General features: G+C 39.3%; 2 protein-coding genes and 1 long non-coding RNA gene across 4 annotated transcripts; 1 reads left to right on the top strand and 2 right to left on the bottom strand.

The window, feature by feature from the left end:
* Nucleotides 1–469: 469 nt before the first annotated feature.
* Nucleotides 470–10452, top strand: LOC108953642 (uncharacterized). 2 transcript variants are annotated; one of them, XR_010475982.1, is made up of 7 exons: nt 470–678; nt 747–4075; nt 4162–4530; nt 4612–7491; nt 8385–9040; nt 9708–9926; nt 10011–10452. It is a non-coding gene; the product is annotated as an uncharacterized LOC108953642 (long non-coding RNA). The 2 variants fall into 2 exon arrangements; XR_010475983.1 differs by having other exon boundaries at nt 470–904; nt 1000–4075.
* Nucleotides 3437–7785, bottom strand: LOC103994678 (LRR receptor-like serine/threonine-protein kinase GSO1). The gene is made up of 2 exons (XM_009415081.3): nt 4167–7785; nt 3437–4086 (listed from the first exon to the last, which is right to left on the bottom strand). Exons 1-2 carry the CDS (start codon nt 7501–7503, stop codon nt 3716–3718), a joined length of 3708 nt encoding a protein of 1235 aa, XP_009413356.2. The 5' UTR covers nt 7504–7785; the 3' UTR covers nt 3437–3715.
* Nucleotides 10453–10737: 285 nt separating the features above from the next.
* LOC135587845 (protein BLISTER-like) lies at nt 10738–26384 on the bottom strand. Its single transcript, XM_065079655.1, has 13 exons — nt 26003–26384; nt 23320–23995; nt 22662–23212; nt 22176–22295; nt 22021–22086; nt 21353–21463; nt 18454–18530; nt 17012–17079; nt 15507–15620; nt 14671–14885; nt 14462–14530; nt 11497–11652; nt 10738–11173 (listed from the first exon to the last, which is right to left on the bottom strand). Exons 1-13 carry the CDS (start codon nt 26078–26080, stop codon nt 11096–11098), a joined length of 2379 nt encoding a protein of 792 aa, XP_064935727.1. The 5' UTR covers nt 26081–26384; the 3' UTR covers nt 10738–11095.
* Nucleotides 26385–27938: the final 1554 nt, after the last annotated feature.

Below are 27938 nucleotides of genomic sequence, written 5' to 3'. Positions count from 1 at the left end.
TCATCCTGCACGAGGAGTTGGGCCACAACGTAGTCTTGTAATTTCTATTTGGTGAAGTCATCAAGAACAGTGCATAGAAATTGGGATCATGAATGCTAACAACAGAGAGAACCTAAAATGTAATTAGTCTCAGATATGAGGGCTTGTATGCAAATAACCCTCTCATGTAGTGTATTGTCCAACTTACAATACAATTAATCCCAAAAACTAGGGCTTATGTGCAAAAAAGTACTCACAAAGCCCGCATTGTCCCACGTACGTATGGTAAGGAAAAAAGAACTATAATGCGATTAGTCTCAAGGAGAAGGGCCTACGTGAAAATAACTACCACAGATGAGAGGAGTAGCAGCTAGTATATAATTAGCCCAGAAGTCGAGGGCTTAAAAGAAAATACCATGTCAATCAAGAAGAGATTAATTTTGTTTAGCTACAATGACGATTACGAACCAATGGTGTTATGGCCCAAAGCCCAAGTGTAAACCCGTCACAGAGATCAAAACCAAGAAACAAACGGGGCTCTCACGTGAATCCATTACCCTCGGAGAGAATAAAGGAGATGCTGCCGGGGCCGACGCCGACGCCGACGCTGACGCTGACGCTGACGCTGGTGGGAACCCTGTTTGGGCCGGGCATCTTAGATGCACTCCGTTGCCCTCTGCAAGCTCCTCTATATCCGGCGTACGCAACTGCCCCTTCCTTCCTCCGGCACCCCAAACCCTAATCTTCTTTGATATCTTCTTCTTTAGTGTTGGATGGGTGGGATCGATCGGTTCTATGTTACCTTGCGTGCTGGGATGAGGCTGAGGGTCGTCTTCATGAATCATTTCGTAGGACGACGACCTCAAGGCGGCGGTTGACAAGATGCTGCACAAGGCAATGGCCGTCAACCAGTACAGAAACTTCTGTCCGTCTTTTTATTTTGCCTGCCCCTTCTTGATTTCTTTATCCTGTTCGATTTGATCACCAGTTGGTGTTCTGAATCTGAAAACCTAATTTTAGGTGTTCAAGAAGCATTCTTTCTGATCCCTCGCGTTGAAGGTTTGCGAGAAATGAGAGTTTGTGGAAGAATTGAGGGGAGAGGATGCCAAGTATCCACATGAGGTGGTACTGTTAGGGACCACTGAAAGATTGAGATGGTCGCGCTATGTAATTGAAGATTGTGGATGTATTTTGATGTTCGAAGGATTCGATAACAAAATAGATATTGCACACCTAAAAATTTGTAACAATGAGCACAGACAGAGAAAATTAAAAGGAAATAACAATGACAATTAGGGAAGGAAGGAAGGATATATACTATATGAAAGAAAAGAATACTGAAATATCCTACATAATTTCCTTTCTCTTTTGTTATTGTATGCCTAAGTTTCAGACAAAATTGTTTTTCACATTGTCTGACTCGGCACAGTTCAATATGGTAATGATTTAGAACTTGTTCGTTTGATTCATAATGCTCATGGGACTTCCTATTTTCTTGGTGGATGCTTGTGTAGCAAACTTGATAGATGCTGATAATGGATAAACAAAATTGGATGCCTGCGCTCATCTTTTTGGTAAATGCTGATAAATCTTGCCAATCAACTTCTATCTTTATGTGTAAGCTTATCCATGTATACTTGCTTCAGTTCTTAAGGAGTCAAATTAATCAACTGTCATGCTCAATCGATACAGATTCAGCATATTAGTCGATCAAGGTCTTCTTAGTCTGTAGTTCTTGCAATTTTCTGGTTCATGTGGGAAACATACTAATAGAACATATTCTTAAGTTGTTTTGGCATACTGGATCTGCAAAATTTTCATTACTTGTTAATCCATGCACCTTCTCCATCACATGGAATAGAAAAATCATCATTATAAAAGGGAAAAAAGATCAATCTGGATCGTGAATAGGGCTCAGTAATTGTTATTTCTGTAGGTTTATTCCATCATGAACTCTCAAGATTAATTGACATCTCTAGTACTTCTAATAAATCATGTTGGTGCCATCTCTTTTCCTTTGTGATAGGACTGAAGTATCTTATAAGAGTACACTGATGATTATTTTGAGCTTTGTAACACTAGCTAATGTTATATACCATCTAAAAAATATATGCAGGTCCCAGACGCTTTTAGTGACATGACATGTGATAATCTAAGATAATGTATACCAAGTTTAAACTAAGCAGAGACAAACACAAAGGGGTATTTCCATTTGGAAAGAAAAAAAAAAAGGATGCACCCAATTTCTGGAAACCTGTGACTATTTTGGGCAGTTATATTAAAATGAATTGTATCTTGCGAATATGCTTATAAATCCAATTTGGGACAACCGTCTTTTACTGGAACTGAAAACTCTTTTTTCCCTTTCTTCTTTATCACCAGCTGAAAATCACCATCATCATTATCCTTTCCCTTAAAAACAGTTGAATGGATGAAGCTGTCAAGTAGGTGTGTACAGTTATGATGATGTTGGTAGCTTTCATATTTTTAATTGAAATTACCTGTATATTGAGGTATTGCATGAAGGGAAGAAATTACCCTGTTTCTGCTCCATAAACTTGTCTTAAAAATATGATTTGCATTGTGAAAAATTCAGCTTCCCTATGTCTATACAGTAATTAACAAAGTTTAGCATCATTCAGAAAATGCTTGTATGCCCCTTCGTAGAACTTTGGTGCATGAAATTGTTCACTAATATGGACTGTCATTGATTATAAAACTGAATAACTCTAAATTTTCCCTCATTTGTCATAGAAAATGGTGGATGGCACTGATATCAACTTTAGAGAAGTATATATGTGAATATACCTATACAGACCACCAGCTAACAAATTATGTGAGATTGTTTGCTTTGTATGGCCTTTTGCCATTATGTTGTAATCCAAAGACAGGCATGTCTCTCAGCGACAGTTGTGCTGCAGGCAGAGTGCAATCTTCATGAAATACTATTTAGATCAAGTAAACTCATCCACTGATTCTTGTAAATATCTTGATTGGTTGGTTTTTGTGAATGAGTTGGTGGTTGTTAATCTGTCTACTTCTGTGCACCATCAACTGCAGATTGGCTTGTAAACATGCTACTTGCCCTTAGGATACAGGGAAACAATGTAATGTTTTACTTAGCTAAATTCAAAGATTTCATAGGTGAAGCAATATTTAATGTGCTTGTAAATTAATGATGTTTTGCTGTTCGACAAGAAGTTTTTCTCATTAGACAAACTTCTATCATTGCTCATTGAGCTTCTCTATTCTTGTTGCTCTTTTTTTATCATGTTGCAGATGATGAAGTTTTGAGTAATACATCAGGTGCTTCATTGGTAATTTTTTGAGCCTTTTATAGGAGTTTATCTTTCCTACAAATTCATGATCACTAGTACCCTAAATTTTTATGCCTACAATCATGAAGAGACGTTATCTTTAACCAGGTGCAGTTCTGCATCATCTTCAGACATTATAATTGGATAGTAAACCTGCAAGGTGAATGTCTGTTCTTAGAAATTTGACTCTTTGAATATAGGACATGTTTTCTCCCAACATGACTCTGCTTTCATGTTAGCATTTGAAAGAACATCTCTTCCATTCTTCACCTCCACTAGACCTGCTACATGGACACGACTGTACTATTATTATCCTTGGTGATAATGTTCTCTGAGCTACCAATTGTGCCTAATGGTGGTTTTGTTCAAGTCAACCAACCAAACTAAGGCTTTGACACAACTAATCTGCCAGAATATGCTTATACTGCAACTTTCTTTCCGGTGCTTACTCTCTGAATCTTCAGGGAAACGTGGAGCAGCATATCAGAGACCTGGCGCGAACTAGGCCGCTCGGAAGGAGCCATCCTGGTGCATTGCAAGGCCACATTGAGCACTTCAAACAGAGAGGACTCCTCACGCGGTGCCACCGGCTTCAGAGCAGGATCCAGCAACTCCTCCCGCTCTGTCACCGTCATCGTCGTCGCAGTCCGAGACTGCACCCAGGTCACCATATTCATGTCTCCTCCGAACCTCCGATCTGTGGGCATTAACCCGCTAACGAGCTCCATGAGAACAATGCCCATGCTGTAGACGTCGCTCTTCTCCGTCGCCTTTGGGGAGTAAGCATATTCTGATAATGTTGCAGCGCTATAAGTTTATTTGATATGACAGTGAACAAACCACGGGTTTGATTACTTGTATGCAGCGTACCTGGAGCCATGTAGCCATAGGATCCGGCGAAGCAGGAGCCAGTCTCCGTGTACCGTGCCGAACCGTCCGGGTAATTCTCGGCGGCGACTGCCTTTGCCAGTCCAAAGTCGCCCAAATGTGCCTCCATGTCACCGTCGAGCAGCACATTGCTCGACTTGATATCCCTGTGAACTATCATTGGCACGCAGTCGTGGTGCAGGTACTCCACTCCTTTGGCAAGGCCGATCGCGATCTTCAACCTGGCCTCCCAGCTCAGCTCTCGCTTCCTCTTCTGGCTCACTGCAGGCTCGTGCAGCCAATTCCACAGGCTTCCATTCTCCATGTACTCGTATACCAGCAGATGCTCCCCCTGATTTCTGCTAAGGTAACCCAGTAGCTTGACCAAATGCCGGTGCCTGATCCGGCCAAGAATTTTCACCTCTCTCACGAAGCTCTTGTCTTGCAGCAAGGATTCCCTTTTGTCATGCAGAATCTTCTTCACGGCCACTGTCTCACCGGACGGCATTTCAACTCTGTAGACGGTGCCCGACCCGCCAGAACCGATGACGAACTCGTCGCTCAGGTTGCACGTCGCTTCCATGATAGCTTCCCATTTGAGTTCTCGCCTCGTGGATCCCTTCACGATCAGTTCTCGATGAATCTTGGAAGAGGAACCCTTGAAGGAGTATGCGCAATTGACCTCGCTTGATCTCTCTGCGCACCGCCTTCTGATCCATAACACAGCGGCTATCAGCAGGAGAATGATCACCAGCGTCACGGTGGCAGAGATCACGGCTACAGCAGCTGAGCTTAAGGTGGAACCTTCGCGGGCGGGCCTGATAATGTTGCACGGCTGGAGGGGACTCCCGCAGAGACCAAGGTTCGCAGCGAAAGACTGCGGTGGCCAGCGGGCGAATCGGCCGTCCAATTGCCCCTCCAAATCGTTGCTCGAGAGATCGAGCACCACCAAGCTACTCATTTCACCTATTTGTCGCGGGACATCTCCGGTCAGAAAATTGTGCGAGAGGTTCAGATATTCGAGCTTCGCAAGCGACGCAAGCGATGACGGAATCTCGCCGCTGAGGTTGTTGAAGCTGAGGTCTAACGCACTCTGTAGTTCCTGCAGTCGTCCAAGCTCGACCAGGACCGGCCCGGTGAACAGATTCCTCGACAACCGGAGCTCATAAAGCTTGCTTAGCTGCGCTATGGAGGCAGGGATTGCTCCAGAAAACTGATTGTGGGCTAAGTCCAGGACATTGACGGATGCAAGTTTGCCAATTTCAGGAGGGAGTGAGCCACTGAGTGAGTTATCTGCGAGAGAGACCTTCAGTAGATTAGAGCAATTGAAGAGCTCAACAGGAAGAGGCCCAAAGAATCTGTTAGAAGAGAGTTTGAGCTCCCCCAGCTGCGGTATGCTCCCAAGCCACGTCGGGACGACTCCAGTTAGCCGATTATTGTTCAGAACAATGTGGGTGAGATTCTTGCATGCCGCCAGTTCCTTCGGTATTACTCCGGTCAGCAAGTTGCTCGACAAGTCCAGAAGCGAGAGAGCCCCGATTTCTCCGAGCATCGGCGGTATCTTGCCGGTCAGACGATTGTTCCCCAGCCGGATCCGCTCGAGCGCCGGTGAGTTTCCGAGTTGCGCTGGAATCTCCAGGTTGAAGGAATTGTTGGTGAGATCGAACGACAGAAGCGAGGTCGAGCCGCACAGCGGAAGGATGCTCCCGTTGAACCGGTTGTTGGACAGGTTCACTCTCGTGATGTTCCGGCAATCAAACATCTCATCGGGGATGCTTCCTTCGAGCGAGTTGTTGTACAGCATGAGCTGTTGGAGCGATTTCAGGAGCCCAAAAGTCGCCGGAATCCCGCCAGGGAGCCGGTTGTCGGCCAAGTCGAGGATCGTGAGCTGCCGGCAATTGCCCAGCGACGCGGGGATCTTGCTGGAGAGGTCGTTCTGCCTCAGATGCAGGAAACTGAGCTGCTCCAGCCTGCCGATAGTCGCCGGAATGCCGCCAGAGAACTGGTTCCCGTAGAAATCGATCATTTTCAAGCTTGAACAGTTCCCGATGGCCGAGGGGATCTCGCCGGACAACTGGTTTTCATAGAGATAAAGGATCTGCAGCTGCTGCAACCTGCCAATCTCCTCCGGCAGCTGCCCTCGCAGCTCATTGTGATAGAGCGTCAGTATCTGAAGATTGCTGAGGTTGCCGAATTCGCGAAGAATCGAACCCGACAAGCTGTTATTGTTGAGCAGGAGATCAGTAAGGTCGACGAGCTCACCGAGTTCGACCGGGATTGCGCCAGTGAAGCTGTTGTTTGCCAAATCCAATTGCGTCAAGGACAGGCATTGGACCAAGCCGGCCGGAATTTGACCGGAGAACCTGTTGGTGGACAGGAACAAGTGCTGCAACCTAGTCGCATTTTGGCAGAGGTCCTCCGGCAGGCCGCCGGAGAGTTTGTTGTTGGACAAGACTAGATAATTGAGTTCACTCAGTTGGCCGAGCTCGGCGGGGAACTCGCCTTCGAGCTCGTTCATCGACAAGTCCAGATTTTGAAGGCCGACGAGCTTGCAGAGAGATCTCGGAATGGTCCCTTCAAGCCGGTTGGACATCATGTTGAGGTAGGTTAATTGGCTCAGCTTGCCGAGTTGACTCGGTATTTCTCCCTGCAGCAAGTTGTTGGCAAGGTTTAGGATCCGGAGATCAGCCAGATTGCCGAGCTCCGAGGGGATATGACCGTCGAGCTGGTTCTGTTGGAGGACTAAGTTCTGGAGATGTGTCAGCCGGCCGAGTCGACGCGGAATGGAGCCGGAGAGGTTGCAGAGGGCCAAGGCGAGAGTGGTCAGGTTCCGGAGGTCGCCGAACGAGTCCGGGATCGGTCCCGACAGGCCTGGGTTGTCGCCCAGCCGGATGACTCGAAGGCTGGAGAGCGAGCCGAGCGAAGAGGGAATCGTTCCCGAGAGACGGTTGGAGTAGAGGAAGAGAGTGGTCAGAGCGGAGAGCCCGGCGAGCTGGCTCGGGATTGTACCCGTGAGCCGGTTGGAGGAGACATCGAGGGTGGCGAGTCGACTCAGCCGGCCGAGGGAGCGGGAGAGGGAGCCAGCCAGGGACGAGGAGGAGAGATTGAGAGCCACCACCGCCGAGTCCAGATCGCAGGTGACTCCATTCCAAGAGCAGTAGTCGGGGTTATCCTTTCTCCAGTCGTCGAGCACTCCTCGGGGGTCCTCCGTGAAAGATTTCCTCACCTCAAAAAGAACTTCCATGTACACCGAGTCCAAGTAGCGACAGAGAGCCGAAGGAGGCAGGAAAGAGATCACCACCAGTAGAACAACCAGCGTGATCCTCCGGTACGTATCCATCTCTGTACTTTATCTGGTGTTGTCTGAAAAGAGGAAGGAGGAGAAGAACAGGATGAAGAGTCGGGTAGAGACGCCTGTTGGTTGCACTAATGCATGCATGGATGTATGAGAGCAGGGCTTTGGGCTGTGTGTGACTTGGGGAAATGGAGGGTTTAAAGAGAGAGAGAGAGAGAGAGAGAGAGAGAAGGGTCTTGTCAGGCAATCTCAGAAACCGCCATTAAATGATACAGCCTCCAGTGCCCTTCTGGGACTTCTCACGAGGGTTGGCAAGCCGGAAGAGAGAGAGAGAGAGAGAGAGAGAGGGAAGATTTGGAGTGATTGCAGGGTATCAGGGCAGATGGGGTTTGGGAGGAGAGGGGATGGTGTCATCAAATCAAAGAGTGTGGGTTGGTTTGGGAAAAGGTTAGCGGTTGGGGCCCCACATTCCCATTCAATTATGGGTGTTAGTTTTGTCCTTGTATGCATGCACCCCTTTTTTGTTTCAGTGACAAGCATCAGAGCGCCCCATCCCAATATCTTTCTCGGCTTCTTCTGGGGCTCACTCACAAGCATGACTTGTATGGGCCCACCACCAGCTGGGGTGGTTTCCACATGGAATGACACAAAAACTCCATCCCCTTCAGCTTTTCAAAGAAACACCTTCATATTGACCCAATCGAATCGAGGCTTTAATATCGCGCACTATAAGAGCGGTTTAGGTTTGGACTTTGAGAGGCCAAAATCATATAATTTCCAAGTGGATAGCATTTATTAGTCAAGTGAGATGGTCATCTATGTGCTGTGAGCATCTTCGAGTAACCTGTAACAGTGCCAAGCCTTCAATCTCGTCATTTCTATCCGTTTTTACTGATAGAAATGTTTCTTCCCTATTGCCTCTACAGGTTGCATTCACAACCCCCCTTCCTTGCGCCACCTGCTTTTCTGGGACAGAAGAGAAAATTGGAGGATGAGAGGGAGAAAGAAAGGGGTGAAAACACCTGCATGTTGACGACATATTTGAGCTTCTATTCTGCATCAAAAGTTTTATCTGTCATCTTCTGTGGAAGTAAATCTTTATGGTAGGAATCCTTCCAATGAGATTACTTGTTCGACAATGGTCAAAGCATGGTCCTACAGAATATGGGCAGCATATCAGAACTGTCTCCATTACTTAATAGCAGCTGTTTCTTCAATTCAACATAAAGGAATTTAGAGTCACGGGTAGATCAAACGACTCACTCCCTCGACTATTCCAACGCATAAAACAAGCTTCCACCAACTTGCTCTTTTGCGTTGCTGTTGTTCTATTGCATGTCTTCTTCTCTTTGTTTTCCTCTCTCACAACATATTTTTTTCTCGTGCAAACTGATAGGCTCTGTGATGAAGGTGAGAGTCACCGAACCCAGCTGTCTTCAAGTGCTATTTCTTTTTGGCAGTGGGGAAGGAGAAGACTGCAGCGAGCGAGACTCGATTGGTGATTTCTGCACATAATATGGAGATGGTTTGTTCTTGATTGCAATAGGATACCCCTCCTCACCATTCTTCAGATGAAATGGAGGTTTGAATTCTTCTTCCGAATGTGCTACACAGCTTTTGAGTTCACTAAGCATACGATTTGGTAAACCACCCCTCTTTGGGTCTCCCTAAATTATATTGACCCACCTCTGTGTTGTGTTCGACACTATCCGTGCACTTATCATGTAGGAATGGTTGAAATTGAAGCCTTGGGCAGAAAGCAAAATGCCTTCTGTGACATGATTAGAACAAGGAATATAGAGATAGGATCAATATGCGGACTAGGTCTTACCATCAGTTTCCATCACCAGCTAAATCCCAACAGTGACACATGGACCAACACTTTTTTTTTTTGTGTGTGTGTATGACATTTGACACCCAAACTGGTTGCATGTTTCTCACCTTGAGGATGAAGCTGCTGAGACTTAAAAGCTCGACACAATCGCATGACCAATCAATCATAGCAGGATGCAACACAAAGACTGAGCTCTGCATGCACAGGTTCAGAATTTGGAATTTTAGCTGATGCTGTAGGCTCACCAAAAAGAGTACCATGCATGTATTATTCATGACTTGCGATGACCAAATGCAGGCCAAGGTCAAAAGAGACCTCACCTTGGATGAGGTTGTTTTGACCAGAATTGCTCATCATTCGTTCCCACTTGGGCAAATTACTTGATGATCTGATAACTATTTATGTATGGAATTAGGTGGCCTCCCATCGGCAGATTTAGGCTAGCAAAGGACATCAAGAAGAGATTCCAGCGCACAAAGATGAAAGAAAGATTGATGTGGTCAATGAGAATTCAAGTGTTGGGATACAATCTGATGAGTGCTAATCTATGATGTGTTGGGCAAAAAAGACAAAACGGCTAAGAAGAAGCATAACCCAGCAGCATTTTGGCCTTACAAGTACTTGAATTGAAGATGTAAGTAGTTCTTGCTTTCCCACTCTGACATCCACATGGATCTGACTGTCAAATTCAGCAGCATTTTGTATGTCGACGCTGCAGGACAAGTGGAGACCAAACTTTTAGATTAAATGATGGCGTGAAAATGAGAAGTTGAGCTGTGTGTATATATACTCGAGCAGGAAGCAGGATTTGTGGTGGTATAATGTTGCCTTATCGGCTTTGGTATGAACACTGACTGACACAGCCTGGTCTCAGCCCCATTGCCAGTCACTCGAAAAGGGCAGGACAAAATCTTGACCTACAGACGCCAAGGTTGACTGTGTTGAAAGGGGACAAACACAAATTTTGGGGTGACTCGTTCCAGCCCCCTTCTCTGCAGAGGTCAGGCAGCAATGGCTTGAAAGATTACCCCCTCCCCCATTTATTTTTTGGCCTCTCTCACTGGTCAAGGTCAGAAACTTGACCTGGGGCTTTGGATCGTGTTAGTGGGAATTCTTCTAGGGTAATACCAGTTCTAGATGCAGAAGATATGACAGTATAATTAATTGTTATGAACAACTCGAGTAAGATTGCGTAGATTGATTCTTTTCATATTAATCCCTGCTGCATTGACGCAAGAACATTAGCAACATCACAAATATAACGTGCAAGTCTGCATCTAATCCGAACCAAAGATTTTAATCCACAACCTCAAAAAGCAAAGGATAACAGGGCGTGGAGGACCAGGCGTTGTCCAGTTCCCACGAATTCTCTTGATGTACAAGTTAATTTCTTATAGTATCAGATACACTAACAATGCAGCCTCGGTTGTGGGTCAAAAGAAGACTCGCCTCAAAACAAAATTCAGAAATTGGAAGAAGATGGAACGACAGCTAATACAACAGTTTCTTCTTACATATATCACCCCCCTCCCAACTCTCAACCACCAAAGAGAGCCCAAACAGAATGCCGAAAAAGAATGTGGGGGGCTTCTACTGTTTATTCTCTCCGTCGACCAATGCACTTTTCCATGCATATAATCTACAGAAGAAGAAACACCTATTTCCTATTTTCTGTGCAAAAAACAGAATGGCTACAACTAACGGCCCATGTACATTTTTGGAGACCTCAATATATAACCAGAAGTAACGTCAGTTTGGAGAGCCAAAAAGACGGTCTTGCAATTTTGCTGTCCTCCCTCCCCATCACAGAAGCTTGCTGTTGCGTCGCTTCGGCCCAGCAGGGAAGAGCTTCATTATCCAACCCAATACTTTTTCAACCACCTGAAAGAACGACAACAATATAAGATATAAAATGTTAACAGAAATAGGGAAGACATAGTTTAGGTTTTAAAGTCACTAAACATCAATTATCAATGAGAAAAGCAATTAGCATGAAATCAAACTGTAATTTATCGAACAATTTGATTTCGATTTGATGTTTATTGACTATATGTTGCCAGCAGATATTAGATTGAGCTTGAAGAGCTACCTTAATAGTTAATAAAGCATGATGGTCATCTTTACCATTAAACTGATGCTAGCACAAACTTCTATATTCTATGAAACCGCTGCATGAAGGAAACAACATCAGGTAACTGTCATACCTCATCACCCTCATCAGCATATTCTGTTGTATCATGCGTGCTACAAGTATCAATTGGTCTTGCCACAACATTCTCATCTGCCATTCTCTGGGTGGTCAAGAGCTCTAACCTCTGGGTTTGACCCTCAAGTTTCTGGGACAAATCTTTGTTCAAATCCTTGAGTAGTCAGGCAAAGAAAGAAGAGAAGTAACATTAATCATTGGAAAGCAAGAAAAAGGGCAACTATTTCATATCAGACTCTCCACATAGTCAATGATGAAATTCATCTTTTCATGATGAATGCAGCTAATCAATAATGCAAGTTTAGAAAATTTTGAAGTTATAGAAGCTTGACAAAGCTGTTCTGGTAGAAATTAACAGAAACAAAAGATCACCGAAGAGGAAACAATAATTGATAGTTATACTCAGATTAGGAAACAAAGCAGACATTGTTGTCTCTCTCAATTTGAGATTGAAAACCATTTTAATTTCTCAAGAGTAAATAATACAACAACAACAACAAAATTGAAGTCCCAACTATTTGAGGTCGGCTACATGAATCTTTTATCGTCATTGAGTTACGTAAAAAACCATATGTTTAGTTAAATACAGAGTATTTAAATCTTTACCTATAGTTTCTATTAAAGTCTTTTTAGGTCTTTCACTACCTCTCATTGTACCATTAATATTAATCATTTCACCTCTTTTGAATACTGCATCCGGAAGTCTCCTAAGCACGAGCTCATACCATCTTGAACAATTTTCTCTCATCTTATCCCCTATCGAAACAATACCTAGTTATTTATGAATAAAAATATTTTTTTCTATCTTTCCTAGAAACTCCACACATCCATCTCAACAGTCTCATCTCGACAACACAAACTTATTGTATATGTAATTTCTTCACTACCCAACACTCAGATCCACAAATTATTATTGGTCTCACAACTGTTTTATTAAAGTTTTCTTTAATATCAAAAATATCCGATGATGATCACATAAGACTCCTAATGCCCCTCACCATTGTAAGCATCCTATTTTTACTCTATGAATAATATATTCATCGATCTCTCTATCTTGCTGAAAAGTTGACCCAAGATACATAAAGCTTTTACTTAAAGGAACTTTTTGTCCATCTAATTTAACTATATTCTTCTATTTATTTCTATAATCACTAAAATTGTATTTTATATATTCTCCTGTCTGGTTTTAGTCCTTAATCTAAAACCTTTAATTTCTAAGGCTTGCCTCCATAGCTCAAGTTTTCAATTAATTCCACGTAGGCTTTCATTTGCTAAATAATATACATCAAGAAAACGTATCATGCAAGTAACTAGTAAGTTCATTCATTATCAATTTAAAAAGGTAGGGACTTAATGCAGATCCTTGATGTAATCGTATGCTAATAAGAAACTCACTAAGCATACTCCTTATAGTTTCAACACTAGTAGCTATAGTACCATGTATCTTTGATAATATCGATATAATTAGTGGATATACTTTTCTTTTCTAAAACCCACCATAATAAATCTCTAGATTTCCTATCATAGGCTTTCTCTAAGTCAATAAAAATTATATAAGTCTTTCTTTTTCCCCTTATACTTTTTCATTAATTGTCTTAATAAATAAATAACATTTATGATTGATCTTCCAGGTATAAAATCAAATTGATTTTTAGAGATATTTGTTTTAAGCCTTATCTTACTTTCGATGACTCTTTCCAAAGTTATATACTATGACCCATGAATTTAATTCCTTTCTAATTTAAAAAATTTTACATATCACCCTTATTTTTATAAATTGATATAAAAAACTCTCATAATTTTGCTAAATAAACTAGTTAAATAAGCTACTCCCTTGTCCCCTAAATTTTTCTAAATCTCAATAGGGATACCATCAGGCCCTATACTCTTAGTTATTTCCTTCTTCTTTAATGTATCTGTTACTTCATTGGCTCTAATTTTACAAACAAATCTATGATTATTAAATCTATCACTATTATTTATCATTAAATCTAAGTCTTGTGTGGAATATTCATTAAATAATTTATAAAAATAAATTTTTTTATCTTTCCTTAATCTTGTTTAACAAGGTTTACCATGCAGCACTTTCTTCCAAAGGCATATGTCTCAAACAACCGCTGACATAAAAGGTGGACAAACTTCAGAAATTCCTTAAAAAGCAAATGTTCCAATTTACAATCCGAAAGCAACTGTCCTGATTTCACCCTATCCAATAAGGCTTTCTTTCTACACTGGTTTCATAAACAGATTATTTAGGGTTAAACAAATTCTCATTTATATTACAGTCTAGTGAATCTGGCAATGATCATCTGGAATTAAGACATCTACAAGCAGTTTTTAGAGATTCTTTTTTTTGAAAATTTAATTTTCATATGAAAAAGATGTCTTAGGTATCCCAAAGAATATAACCATGAATGGATAGATAGGAACAGATTGATATCACTGAGCTAGAAAAATACAAGAAAAGTTACAATCCTAGTAAATGCATTCATTCTTAACCAGCATATCACTTTAAGTTAAACACAAAATAACAATCATCAGTTAACATGTAATGCTGGAAACAAAGGCTTCATATATAACCAACTAAATGCAAACAAGCATGATCAGAATAATCAGATAGTCCAAGGGTTGATGCTTGCTCAAGGAATTATGCTCCTTCCACCAAATGAGTGATCTCCACTGAAAGCCATAAGATAGGATCATTTTGCATGCAGGACCTATCTTCCCACCATTTTCTCATAGCCACCATCATTAGGACCATAGACAAATAGCAATCCAAATACATTTGCATGAGCATGCTTCTAAAGTTCCACGAACAATCACAGCAGCATTGTGAGAATATAAGTTGACAATATTTGTTGTCATACTCAAAACATGCTACCGTACTGTTTCAGTTCAGTACCTTATTGCAAAACTAACTACATTTGTCGTGAATTTTACAAGTCAGAAGTAGTTATCAGTACCTTCAGCTTGGAACAATTAGATGACTCAATTCTCAGTGCTTGTACCAACTCTTCTTTCTCCACTGATAACTGTAATTTTACAATGAACACCACTTAGTATATAAGATAAGAGAATGTTTTGAAGATTACACAGATTTGGGTTTTCACCATTTGCAGTGATTTAAAAACAAAAGTAGAAGGCTTAAGAAGAATAATTTAAAAAGTGCAACCTCAGATATCAAAGCCTTAATGTTCTCAATCATTCTGAGCTGGTCTTCTGGAAGATCACCGTAAGCATCTGGAAGATCCACTCTTCTATCACTAAGAACGAAAGAGGATTGAGATGTGCAATTGGATAGAGCTACAGATGGTCTGACATCTTGCACTGAATTTATGCCACTACGAAGCGCAGTTCCTTCTGCGCTGGTCTCTCCATCTTTGACATCTGGAGGACAAAATCGGATGCTGATGAAGAACATCTATGTGCAACTTATGTGACTGAAAAGCAGAACATAAGTTCATAAAATATCGTAATCAGATCTTGTTTTAGTTTAACACTTCTGATAAGCCACAAAGACTAATTTCACAGGTCATTTCGTTTACTTCACTATATCGAAAATCTGCTTCCAGCATCTGCCACATACACACAAAAAAACCCTTAAACATAATATCTGTGGTTTAAGCATCTTCATGAGAACAGCATATAGCTAGTCCACCTTGAGAAGCAGAGTCATTAAAGTTGTGAAGGTAAAATATGAAAGTCAGAATCAAGTTTGTAAGAAGTAAAAACATATCCATAAATTACACACTGTACTTATTTATTGCTTTGTCATCCTTTAATCAAACATATCCATATCCAATGTAGGAGTATCTACATTTAATCAAAAATTATCCCAGCTAGTTGATTACTGGATTTTACGTTAGATTGAATAGTTCACTGGTCATCCAAGAAACCGAGACGTATTGAGAGCCACACATGTTTTCATGAGACAGATTATATCCCAAGAAATAACCCAATATTTAACCATAGGCAATGGACGACATGGAGAAAGCACAATATACATACCTAAATCATCTGTGGATGTAGATGCATCTTGTTTAATGGAAGAATTTTCTATTACACCCTTGGTTCTTCCATCAGTTGATGTTTTTCGTAGCTTAGACTGCAATGCTTTCTTCTCTGTTTAATGCAAGTAAAATAATAGTAAGATTTCATTTAACATAATGAGTTTGAGTAAGAGATTGCATGAAAACAAGCTACGTAAATTAACAAAACAGCAATAATATAGGCAAAGATCAAAATTAAGGATAACATAAATATGTAACTAATACAATATCTAAAAAAATATGTGGCAACAGACAAGAACCAAATCTCTATATCAACTGTCAAAGAAGGCCCAACTTTTTATATCCTATATTAAGCATGAAGCGATGCACAAGAATAAGACCATGAGAAGCCCAATATTGAATATTAATAATGAAAAAATATATATTAATAATGAAGGTTCATGTTGAAGGGTGAAGATTTGGTGCATAATTTGTTTATTCTTTTATTTATTATGTAACTCCACCATCAAGAGCAACACTGATCAAGAAATGTAAAACCAATCAGTTTGATACGATTCGGCTGGTATTTACTGGTCCAACCACCAAATGGGATGCCCCTGTTTCAGTGGTCCAGTTCGAATATTTATTTTCAATAAAACATAGGGTTTAGGGCTTGCAAGCAGTCACAAGCCCTGCTTGCAAGCCCGTACTGTCACTCGATCAGGTCATCCACACACTACCGCCGCCTGACAGTACCCCGCAGATCATCTTGGATAGGCTACAGTGCATACAGAAAAGGACAGTGATCTCAATGATTTGATTAAAATTCAGATGGGCTACAGTGCATAGAGCAAAGGATAGGGGAGTCAAAGGGCCGATCGAGTTGACATGCAATGGTCGGTAACCATAAGCTGAACCAAACCTAAACTGACCTGCTAATAGGTTGACCCAGACCTCTGACAACAGTAGGGCAGTTAAGGTTGAAAAGGTTAGGTCAGATTGGTTTTACAAGTAAAGACATATTTTATACATCCAAGTTGGTAGGGTCAGTTCAGGTTGAACCTTATTATCAAGAATTCAAGATAACATATGCTTGACCAAACCCAACCCACAGATGGTTTAAAATCCTTGACCATAACCTATCTCATGTACCCGACAGATCATCTTAGATAGGTCAATACAGGCTGGATCAGTCTAGACCATCTGTCTGAATGAACATTGACACCACTAGAAATGAAGGAACTATCCAAAGAAAGTCAGCAGTAAAGCTTCAGACTTATATAGATCAAGGAAATCATACCTTCAAGATAACATATGCTTGACCAAACCCAACCCACAGATGGTTTAAAATCCTTGACCATAACCTATCTCATGTACCCGACAGATCATCTTAGATAGGTAAATACAGGCTGGATCAGTCAAGACCCATCTGTCTGAATGAACATTGACACCACTAGAAATGAAGGAACTATCCAAAGAAAGTCAGCAGTAAACTTCAGACTATATAGATGAAGGAAATCATACCTTCTTGTAGGGCATCAACAGTAGACTGGAAATCTTGGCGCTCTTTCTCTAGAATCGATACTTTACGCCTGTGTAGATTAATGAATACTCAAAAGCCACAAATTGCACCAATATGGTCATGAAAAGTCAATATATCAGGCAGATTCAGAAGTTAAATTAGAAACAATCTTCAATCATCAGTCTTTTTTCTTCTCCTTTTTGGGGAGAAATGTAGCTCATAGTGTCCTGATGTGAAACCAAATGTCCCGATTAACAAGCCAAAAAATTTTGGTTGCTCTTTCATAGATTTAACACACCAAATGCATTAAGAAAAGTATATTATAACTTACATAACTTTCATGCATTCTGCAGAAACACCTTTGACATCTTTTGATTACAGACAAAAGAAATAATGAGTCTTTTATTCAACAATCCTATAAGTTAATAACTTAATATTATGCAAAAGTCCCAAATTAAGTCCAGGGATCAAAGATACAAAAACAAGCACCTAATTTTCTTACATGTGAAACAACTACAAAAAAATACAAGTGCAAACATCAATATATTCATATTGTTTGATGAAATATGTTTTACAATATAGTGAAAAAAAAATTAATTAGCAATCCCAAATTGAAGGTTTAAAAAGAAAATGAAAGATCAAAACTAACACCTCTAAACAGTGCATGAATATCTCCTGTGACTGATTAACTACATTAATTTTATATGAAGGTTGCCCTAAAGTGCTATTAATTATGGTCACAACCAGAATATTGTCAATCTAATATACAAAAACAATTCATGATTTAATTTATTGTTTTACAGATCTTGACTTTGGAATATTAACCATAAGCAAGTTGCTAAACAACGAGTGTTAGTTAATGGAACAAGTGATTTAGCCGTAATTTTGTGAAAACAAATGTTCAGAAAAAATCTTGCAGAAATATTTTATCCAAAATAGTAAAAATTCAAACTAAACAATAATCATTACACAGACTGTACAAAATATGGAAATGACAAAAAAATCAAATAAAATCAATAACACAAAATTCATAGTAGGGGGAAAGATGAACATGAGTTACCATAATTATTGAGCACAACTATAGTGTAAAACAAATGAATATCCATAAACAAGACATGAATTAACTAGTTGCCATAGTAGACCATAATATTTAATTGTCACCTTGCAATGACTATCACTTGAAATGTTTTTAAAGTAGGTATATATTGTGAAGCAACATGTTTGAACAGAAATCACACACCAAATTTTAGATGTCAGGAACCTAATTACACTTGTCCAAACTCATACTTGATTTAGAGGAACACAAGAGATTTAAGCATCAGGAATATAAATATGCCTTTGTAAACTGATTTTTCACATCTATTCCAAGATACTAGTGAATCAAAATTTGATTATGAAATCAATAATCAGCAATAATAAAAAAATAAAAAAATGCTGAACTTACTTATATGATGTCATCTCAGAATTCAGCTTCTCTAGTTGCTTTTCTAGCTTTAGCTCATTTGACCTCAATCGCAGTGCCTGTTTAATGTTTATGTTGATGTAATGAGTTGACATCAATGACTGATAAGTGGAACAAAAGATAAATGGATAAATACCAAAATAATTGTAAGAGAAAAAGGAAAATAGATGACATGGGAAGTTGTGTTAGAATATGAACACTAGGGACAATGGATGTAAAATTTCACAGAAACCAATGTTATAAAACTTTTACATTTGTTCATTAGGAATTGCATCATTCTTGACTAGAGGATGCACAGTTGTGTAATGCCTGTTAAACCCTTTAAAGCTAATTTGTGCAACAAAATTGAATATTTTTAATTTCACCAATGTACAACATACTAGAAATCAAAGCAAATGTAAGTCACTAGGTCATTGATTTTCTAGACTTAAAGCTAAAGAAATATGGTGGAAACCTTAAGCCCATAAATTATAATTGATATGGCTTATTCATGGGACACACATAAAACTAGAAAAAAGTTTTAAAATGTTAGAAGCACATCCTCTCTGTTCCTGCAACAACACAACAGCAGAGAAATGGTGTGTGCTTCTTTCACGCAATAATATATGGCAGAGGAGAAGTAACATGAACTTTATTCCTTTGTGCGACAATGCAGATGTGAAAATTGCACAAATTTATTCCTTTCACATAACAATTGTCATCATAAAAATAAAAGATTTGACTTCTATCAACAACTAATTGATCGAAGTCAAACCAAAATGTAAATTCTAATCTTTAACTTGATTGTTCACTTAACCCTATAGAGCATGAAGTTCACTGTCCAAAAATGTTATCCCCTGTAGACTACCATTACACATGCCTCCTTGAAGGAAGATAGAGAAGACAAGGGTAAAGAAAAGAAACAAAGATGGGAAAAGACGGAGGCATCCTAGTATGAACAAACACCACAAGGAACATGGTTGGCAAGGATGCCATGAGTCCTAATATGTTAGCTCCTTGGATTTGTGAGCAAAGGCCACCAAAAATCCTGCAGGCAAGGAATGTTGTATTAATCGTACAAAAGTCTACTGCATCATGTATGTATCAACAAAAGGTCTCATGCCATGATAAGGGAGTAACAACACACTTGAAAAAATGATTAGCCAAGGTCGATCATCATTGGGCCAATGACATACTGTATTAATTACTATGGACCAAAATGGCTAGAGATTGGTATACTCATGTTTTACTAACCACAGAAACCCCATGTAACAAAGTCATTTTAAGACTTTCTTTCAACCAAGGTTCGTCGTACCGAGGTGTACCACCCAATACGAGCGATATGTACTGATCCGATAAGGGACCTATATGTGGATCGCCCTATACCGGGCGATACATGTAACATGACCCCATATCGAGCAATAGGGGATCTATGTCGATCGATAACAATCAAAATCCAATCATTACCAATCAAGGGCTGAGATTATCCTATTTCAAATGATCAATTTGACTGTTTGAGCCATAAGAAAGGAACTAAAGAGACCCAACCGTCATAGTCGTCTACCTAGCGTGCAAAGGCAAAGGCAAATGGGAAGGCAACCTTGTCGAGTGTTAATTTGCTTAAAAGAGCTGCATAATAACTGCATGTTTCTCTTTATATCCAAATAGCAACATTTCCACAATCAGTGGAGTGAACTTACAACATCATGGATACTCACAAGGGAAAAAGAAAAAATCTATATCATTCCTGACCAATGTTCTAAACTACAGTCAAATACGGCCATACATGCAGCTACATGAACGTATGTCATCATATGATTTATATCGGGCATTTTGCAATCTCAATATTGACATATGCAGGGACATCCATATATATAACAACAACAACAAAACCGTAAAATCCCATTTACTTGGGTCAAAAGTAATCGGCTATATTATGTATCTTTTGCCACCATTTAGGTTTGTAAGAAAACCATATGTAAAGAGTATTTAAATATTTATTTATCGTTTCTATTACAGTCTTTTCAATCTTCCTCTATCTCTCTTCATAATACATGAGAATGCAACCACATATACCAAAGGGAGCACATGTGCAGTTTGCATAGCATGAAATTAAGATCACAAATATGGTTTATGGTTCCTTCTTATTGTTCATGTTTCTACCATTATGTTGTCCTAAATGTACAAAACGTAGTCAATGACAATTTAATGTTGACCTTATAACTTATCACTTAAATAACTTCATAATTAATATAAATACCATGCAATTGGTTTTTTACTTGACTGCATATATTATCTTTTTATCTTTATTTTGTTTGATTTTTGTAATTATACCTTAATATGCCATGCATATTGCACTCCTACATGTCACAAATCCCTTCAAGAAAATTGTTCCTAACAACCACTAAACTAACATTTTGACATTTGTTAACAAAAAATTATATAACCTACAAAAAAAGAAGCACCATATCCTGTTCATGTTAAAAGTTGTTTGAAATTCTTATGATCTTTATTCTTTAGAGCTCTTGTGGAACCTAGTCCAACAAAAAAATCCAAATTACATAGAGGATGTTGATGAATGGATTGTACAGCACCATACATCATATTTTTTAAAAAAATATAGAAAAGAATTCACGTTAGATAAACTAATAGACAAATATACTCAACCATGTCAGTTTGACTCAAAGCAATTACAATCATATATAAATTATATAACCACAATCGCAGCCTACCTTATTTTATTAGGAAAAAAGTTAAAAAGAAACAACTGTAGAAACATAATACACAATAAGACAAGTTACTTTTTCCTGCAAAGATCTAAACAATGTTGTCTTGATTAAGAACTCTCAGATTAATACCATGAACTCTTAAATCATAAATAATGAAGTTAAAAATTAACTACCTTCTCTTCTAAGCTTATCACTTCAGATGCAAGTATTTTGGCTCTTTCATCGGCAGCATTGCAGTTTAGCTGAGCATTTGCATACTCCAACTTAACAGATTCAAGTGCAAGCTGTTAACATTCAAGTAGATAATCATGTGAATGAATAACACATCATAGAACCCATGAAATAGTAAGCAGTCACATGAATGGTTTTTATCAGTGCAGACAACCAAAAATTGGAAATATTGAAATATATACTTATATTTCCAACAGATAGTTCATTTCATGTCATTTATTACCAATATCCCAGTTCCCAAATAATTACATGCTATGCAAAGGTTTGTCACATATTAATAGATGAACTAAAATGTATCCTGTTCACAGCTAGGTTCATTATGGCATCTGGAACTGCAAATAGGTCCAATCTCTCTCAACTCAAACTCATAATTAGGGAGATATACATAAAATGTCTACTCAATTATTCACAATATAACTGACTCTGAGAACAGCCCACTCAAAATCAACTCTTAAATCTAAATCCAAGAAGTTTGTTTAAACTACTAAAAATAAATTGTTTGTCAACAGTAAAAGTATCACATAAGAAATCCACTTGTTAACACTATGCTGAAATGGAAAAGAAAAGGATGCAGCACAGACTTACACCATAGGCCAAAAAAGGAACTAACCATTTGAGCCTTAATCTCCTCCTGCAATCTTTCCATGTCAGATTTTAACTGATTAATAACTTTCCCCTGAGAAAACAAGTGACAGACTTGCAACGATAAATGTCATTTGCATTACATTATCATATAAAGATATTATTCACAGTCAAAGATCACACCTGTTGATTAAAGCTGTCTGTTATTGATGAATTCTCAGAAGCTAAGGACCCTGCTAGACCTTGGGCTGTCTCTAAAGCATGTTGCAATGAAAACTTTTCTGTAGTCAAATCCTCAATATGCTGAAAATTTGACAATACAACTGTTCAGAAAGTGACCCTTAGACAAACTACGAACAGAGAAGTGAAGAAAAATAAATTTCATGATGGTGGCAATTCATCTGTAAATACTAGTAAAAATTTCAAAAGAAAAATAACAGAAGGATCTTAACTGGAAAATCTGCAAGCAACTTGAGTCAGTTAATAAGCCATCACATTGCAAAAGATAAAGTAAGAAGCAGGTAAGGTACACCACAAAAAAATTATTATGTTCAAGTATTACTGCATATGATGAGTTTAAGACCTGCAAAATGTTACTCCAACATGGTACAAAGAAAGCAATAGCAAACATAGTATATCAATTTAAATGAAAAACAAATAACAAATAACCTGCTCCAGAGCAGCAAAATCTGCATCTTTATTCAAATATGGAAACTCATGGTCCCTTGGCATATCTTGTTCTCTTGCTCCCTGCTTCAGATGTTGTTCCTCATTCAAAGAAGCCGAAGTGTTGAGAGATAATTGATTTTCTTTAAAGGAATCAAGAGTTGTTAAGCTGAGAGACTGTTCCGTGAAGCTATCTGCAGATGGCTGCAGCAGAGAAGATGCCAACTGAACCTCTGTTTTCTGGAACTTCGAACTGTCATATGGCACTGGTGTAACAGTGCTATCAGGCTCGCCATGCAGAATGTTAGAAGGAACTCTGGGAAGACCAAGTGAATCAAGAAAAAATGGATGGGATCGACTAAAAGTAGTCTTATAACCTGTAAAATCACTAGAAGAATTTCCAAAACCAGAACTAAAGCCTGCAGACGAAGGTTCTGGTGCAATCCAGGTTGAATTTTCAACATTAAGGTGACGATTAATGGCATCAGCTATCCTCCCTCCCACACCAACGGTACCATGATTTTCTACATTACTGCTTTGAAAAGGTTGCTTCACTGCATGAACAGACACTTGTTTTGTTAAGAACTTAACTCTTGTATATTAAATTCATTAGTAGCAAAATGCTAGTTTAAAAAGCTTGACAGAAGTTGGAAGCTGTTACCATCATATATGTTGGTTGATTTGCTAAGACGACCCAATGTTTTCCTTGCAGAATGACTTTCTGATTTCTCAGGAATAGTTCCCATATTATAAGCACTTGGCACATCCATAATTTGCATGTGACTTCTGGAAGAATTTTTGTTATTGTTGTGCAATTGTAAACCTGAATTGCTGACGTTCCCATCAATACATGGCTTTGTGATATCTGGAACAAAAGCAATATGCTGATCTATACTAAAACCAGCAGCTGATCCAACCTTTGGTTCCTCATTACCACTATGCTCAATTTTCTCTCCCCAGTGATTATGATAACCATTAGCTAATTCTGAAAAAGTTGAGCTTTCGTTTGAGTTGGAGACTCTGCTCTTAAGGGCTTCATGAATTGAATTTTCATGTGACGAATGATTGTCATAGTTCCAGGCAGTTGAGGTAACAGACATCCCAGTTGAGGAATCAACATCACTGTCTTGGGATGAACCACCTTCTTTACCTTCATAGGGCATCATGATCCCGGAAGTTGTTGCAACATCTGTGCCATCTCCACCTGAAGAATACTCATCTCCCTTAAGCTGATTATTTTTAGAAGGATTTTCATATTGGCCTATATCAGATGACTGCTGCAATTGGCCAGCAGATACGACTTGCTTAGCAGCTTTTTTCTTCCGAAACTCCTCTAACTGATAAAAGCAAACCAATGATTCACATGAAACAGTTACTACCATACCCACCCCAACCAAGAAATAGAAAACGAAAAAGACACATCAGAAGAGTAAAACCATATATTCTTAGTGTTCTTAGAAAAATCCAAAGTTTCATATAACAAATTTGTCTTCATGAAGAAACACAATAAAAGATTAATTTCAAATAATGCATAAAATGGCACATGCAATGTTTGTATACATTCAGAAAGATGGTATGTCTGCTAAGCATCAAGTTGTTTGGATATTCATATCTGCAAATGTATAGAAAAAGTTCAGATGAAAAATCCAGGTTCTGAGTTTCCATCTAGTCTAGTCCAGTTAATAGATTTCAATTAACATTCCAATTAATAGATTTCCCATGAGATTCAGTATCACCAGTGATTTAAAAAACGCTAGGCGCCAAAAGGCGCCAAGGTCCACAAACGCCCGAGGCGCTAGGCGCTCGCCCAGGCGCTCGCCCGAGCAAAGCGAGGCGCTAAATTATAAAAATATATAATATAATTATAAAAATATATAATATAATTATTTAAAATTATCTAAATTATAAAAATATATAATATAATTATAACAATAATTTCAAATAAATAAAATAACAAAATTAAAATCAAAATAATATATTATTAATCTATTAACAGAAAATTAATCATTTCAAAATTCAAATAAACTTAATATTAAGAGTATACTGAGCCTGATGGAGAAACGAGGAAGCGAGAGGCGGCGGCGACGGCAGCAGCAACGAGCGGCGGCAGTGGCAGAGGGAAAGGGAGCGGAAGGCGCGAGCAGCGGGAGGCACGAGCAACGGGAAGGCTCGTGGGAGGGCTCGCGGGAGGCGAGAGGGCTCGCGGGAGGCGAGAGGGCTCGCGGGAGGCGCGAGCAGCGAGAGGGCTCGCAGGAGGCGTGAGCAGCGGGAGGGCTCGAGGGAGGCGCGAGCAGCGGGAAGGCTCGCGGGAGGGCTCACGAGAGGCACGAGCAGTGACAGCGACGAGCAACGGGAGCAGCGGCAGCGAGCGACGAGATCGCGATCGCGATCGGGATCGGGATCGGGATCGAGAGCGGCAGCAGGTTAGTGTTAGGTTAGGGTTAGGGTTATATAGGTTAGCGCCTGTTTGAAGCACGCCGCCTGGGACATTAGCGAGGCGCTCGGGCCTCGCCTCGCCTCGCCCGAGCGCCTAGGCGAGCGTCCGAGCGCCTTTTGCAATCACTGAGTATCACTTCTCATGTTATAAGCATTTGACCATCTAACCTAGTCCCCTACGTTAACAATAGGAAATTTAATATACTTGATCTAATAAAAACAAACATCAATAGACAATTGTGGTTAGACTGAGACAAATTAAAAGACGGTCGATGATCACACAGCTGAAAGTTTCACATAATAACAGCAAAGGAATACAACATCATTTTAAATCATTCACTCGTTTACCTATTAGCTACCTCTATTCCACACCTTTGCTCTCAGGGAATTTGATATTACAATATCAAAATGATGCACAATGACATGCATAATTTGCGAGAACATTCAACACATTTAGCAATTATCAAAACAAGCCAAGAGAAATTGACCTCAATCAAGCAAATGACCCCAGTTATCTGCACGGAGTCGTAAGCGAATAACTCATGCTTCCTATCCTTAGCCAAGAAAGGTGCTGTGGTTCTGGAGGGCAACACTGTAGGCCTTATGTTTCTTCCACTAAATCAAAAAGAGTGATCTCGCAAATGAACTTTGAGCCAGCACGGACATGACAATATACTATTCGAAACACCAACTCAGGAAATTAAATTTGCCAAAGTTATCAAGAAAGCCCTAATTTTAATTTAAATACAGAAATTCGGAGGTTTCTTGATACTTAATCATCAAAAAGACCTAAATTATAATACGAATACATCCATTTGGAGGTTTCATGATTGCGGATCTCAAGAATGCCACAAAGAAACACCCAAGACATCGACCGGAAGCTAAAAAAAGATAGATCGAAACCCTACTTTCTTCTTCCCCAATTCGAGGTGCCCTTTCTTGCGCGACGAAGCGACCGAACTGGGCATGACCTTCGCCGAAGCCATAGCGAAAACCCTATCCCCTTCCGGTCCCCTTTAAAATCCCCGACGTCCGCGTCCGCCGCGACCCTTAGGATCCCCGGACCTTGGAGTTCGGGGACCGAAGGAAGGAGCGAGGAGCTTTGGATGAATGGATCTCCAAGAAACCAAACGAATCGAAGAAATGAAATCTTGCAATCGTGGAAGGATCGTAACGGCGGCGAGATCTCCGCGACTGAGAGATGAGAACGGAGGAAAAGAGGCCTTGATCAGGGGAGGGATTTCGGAGGGCGTTTGCAGGTTTCTCCTATCCCCCGTCCCTCTCTCTCTCTCTCCCGCCCTGTTTACTCTTTTATTTCCTCCTTCGTTGTCGGGTTGATGGTCGGGTCCGGAATGGAACACGGTTCGGGACCGACTGGTGCGGCCCGGTTCGGCTTGGATCGCCCTCGGTCCGGTTCGATTGGACCATCTTTTGCGGATCGACTCGGTTAATTTCAGTGGCGAAAAAACACGTACGAGCATGTATCGGAAGGTGAGTGACGTATAAATAAATATTTATACACAGGCATGCATGCATGCATGCAACCGTTGATTTCTGCAGAATGTTGGAAGCACGACGGTGGAAAGTGTTTCCGCATGTTCTCTCTGCTCGATAAGCTGAGCTCCGTCGGTGTTGCAGAGAACAAGATTCAACCATCACCTCCATAGGTTATCTAATACCTCAATTAAAATGGAGCAGGATCCAAAGATTGTGTAGATCTTATACGTATATCGATAGACGAGTAAAGGAAACGGGAGGATCTCATGTTCATGTTGCATTGATGAACACACTGACCAACTATGTTCATAGGATGATAGAATATAAATAATCTTATAGCGTTATTCATTGTTGGTAATTTAACACAATAAATATGGATCAAACATGTTATATGAACCTAAAATTAAATTTTATTTTTTATAAAACTTATTAAATCCACAATAATATAGATGAAATTCTACGATAATTACGAAACATATTAATATGAAAATATACTCGATGAATTGAATTGATTTTCCAATTACAGAGTATCTTTAAGATTTTTTTGATTTCTCTTTAACAAGTAAAAAAGAATCTAAATTTAATTCTACGGATCATAACCCTATTTATATTTATAACTATATCTATAGTTATGCCCTAAGATGTTTAATATTTCTAACTTATCTCGTCACCAAGTTAAAAATATTACTGATGTTATCAACATAATTAATTTTTATAATAATTATGTCCCTTAATCAAATAAATTTATTTTAATTAGATTATTTTTGACTAATTATAATAATAATTTAACATATTTAATTATACATAATGTGACCCTAAAAATTCTAACAATCTCTCCTTGGGTCACATATGTATTCTTATAAATATTTTATACTTTATGAGCTCAAAATTCTAACAATCTCTCATTCGTCACATAGCTATTAAAGTTATTCTTATAAATTCTAACAATCTCTCCATTAGCTATATTAGTATAGGACTAAAGCGATCTTTGTTATATTAATTATAGCTAAACACATCAATGATTACTAATATTAACATAACCAAATGACATAGATCAATTATGAAATATGTAGCATAAAAATTACATAAATGTGATATGTATATATCAATTTTCAATTGATCCAACTTTATCTTTATGAAATCATTAATAACTTTAATAGCTATAATGTATAAAGTATAATAAACTGAAGTTTATTTCCCATCAGAAAATATCTATACAAATATAAAATCCGACATAGAACATACAACAAATATATGATAAACTCCTACTAAACTGAAATTTTCTCAAATTCTAATACACATATGAGCAATATACTCATGAAAGACTTAGGCGGTATACCTTTTGTA

Source organism: Musa acuminata, chromosome BXJ1-8 (genome assembly GCF_036884655.1).
Source record: "Musa acuminata AAA Group cultivar baxijiao chromosome BXJ1-8, Cavendish_Baxijiao_AAA, whole genome shotgun sequence".
Lineage (NCBI taxonomy): Eukaryota > Viridiplantae > Streptophyta > Magnoliopsida > Zingiberales > Musaceae > Musa > Musa acuminata.
Note: the sequence above shows the minus strand (reverse complement) of the source record. Positions and strands in the feature narration are given on the sequence as shown.

What these genes read in the sequence shown, in the direction of transcription:
- LOC103994678 (XM_009415081.3), bottom strand. Translation starts at nt 7,503, where the DNA reads ATGGATACGTACCGGAGGATCACGCTGGTTGTTCTACTGGTGGTGATC. An exon ending in CTATGGCTACATGGCTCCAG is followed by an intron (nt 4,087 to 4,166) that starts GTACGCTGCATA and finishes CAACATTATCAG; the next exon opens with AATATGCTTACTCCCCAAAG.
- LOC135587845 (XM_065079655.1), bottom strand. Translation starts at nt 26,080, where the DNA reads ATGGCTTCGGCGAAGGTCATGCCCAGTTCGGTCGCTTCGTCGCGCAAG. An exon ending in ATCAACCAACATATATGATG is followed by an intron (nt 23,213 to 23,319) that starts GTAACAGCTTCC and finishes CTGTTCATGCAG; the next exon opens with TGAAGCAACCTTTTCAAAGC. An exon ending in CAGACAGCTTTAATCAACAG is followed by an intron (nt 22,087 to 22,175) that starts GTGTGATCTTTG and finishes TTGTTTTCTCAG; the next exon opens with GGGAAAGTTATTAATCAGTT.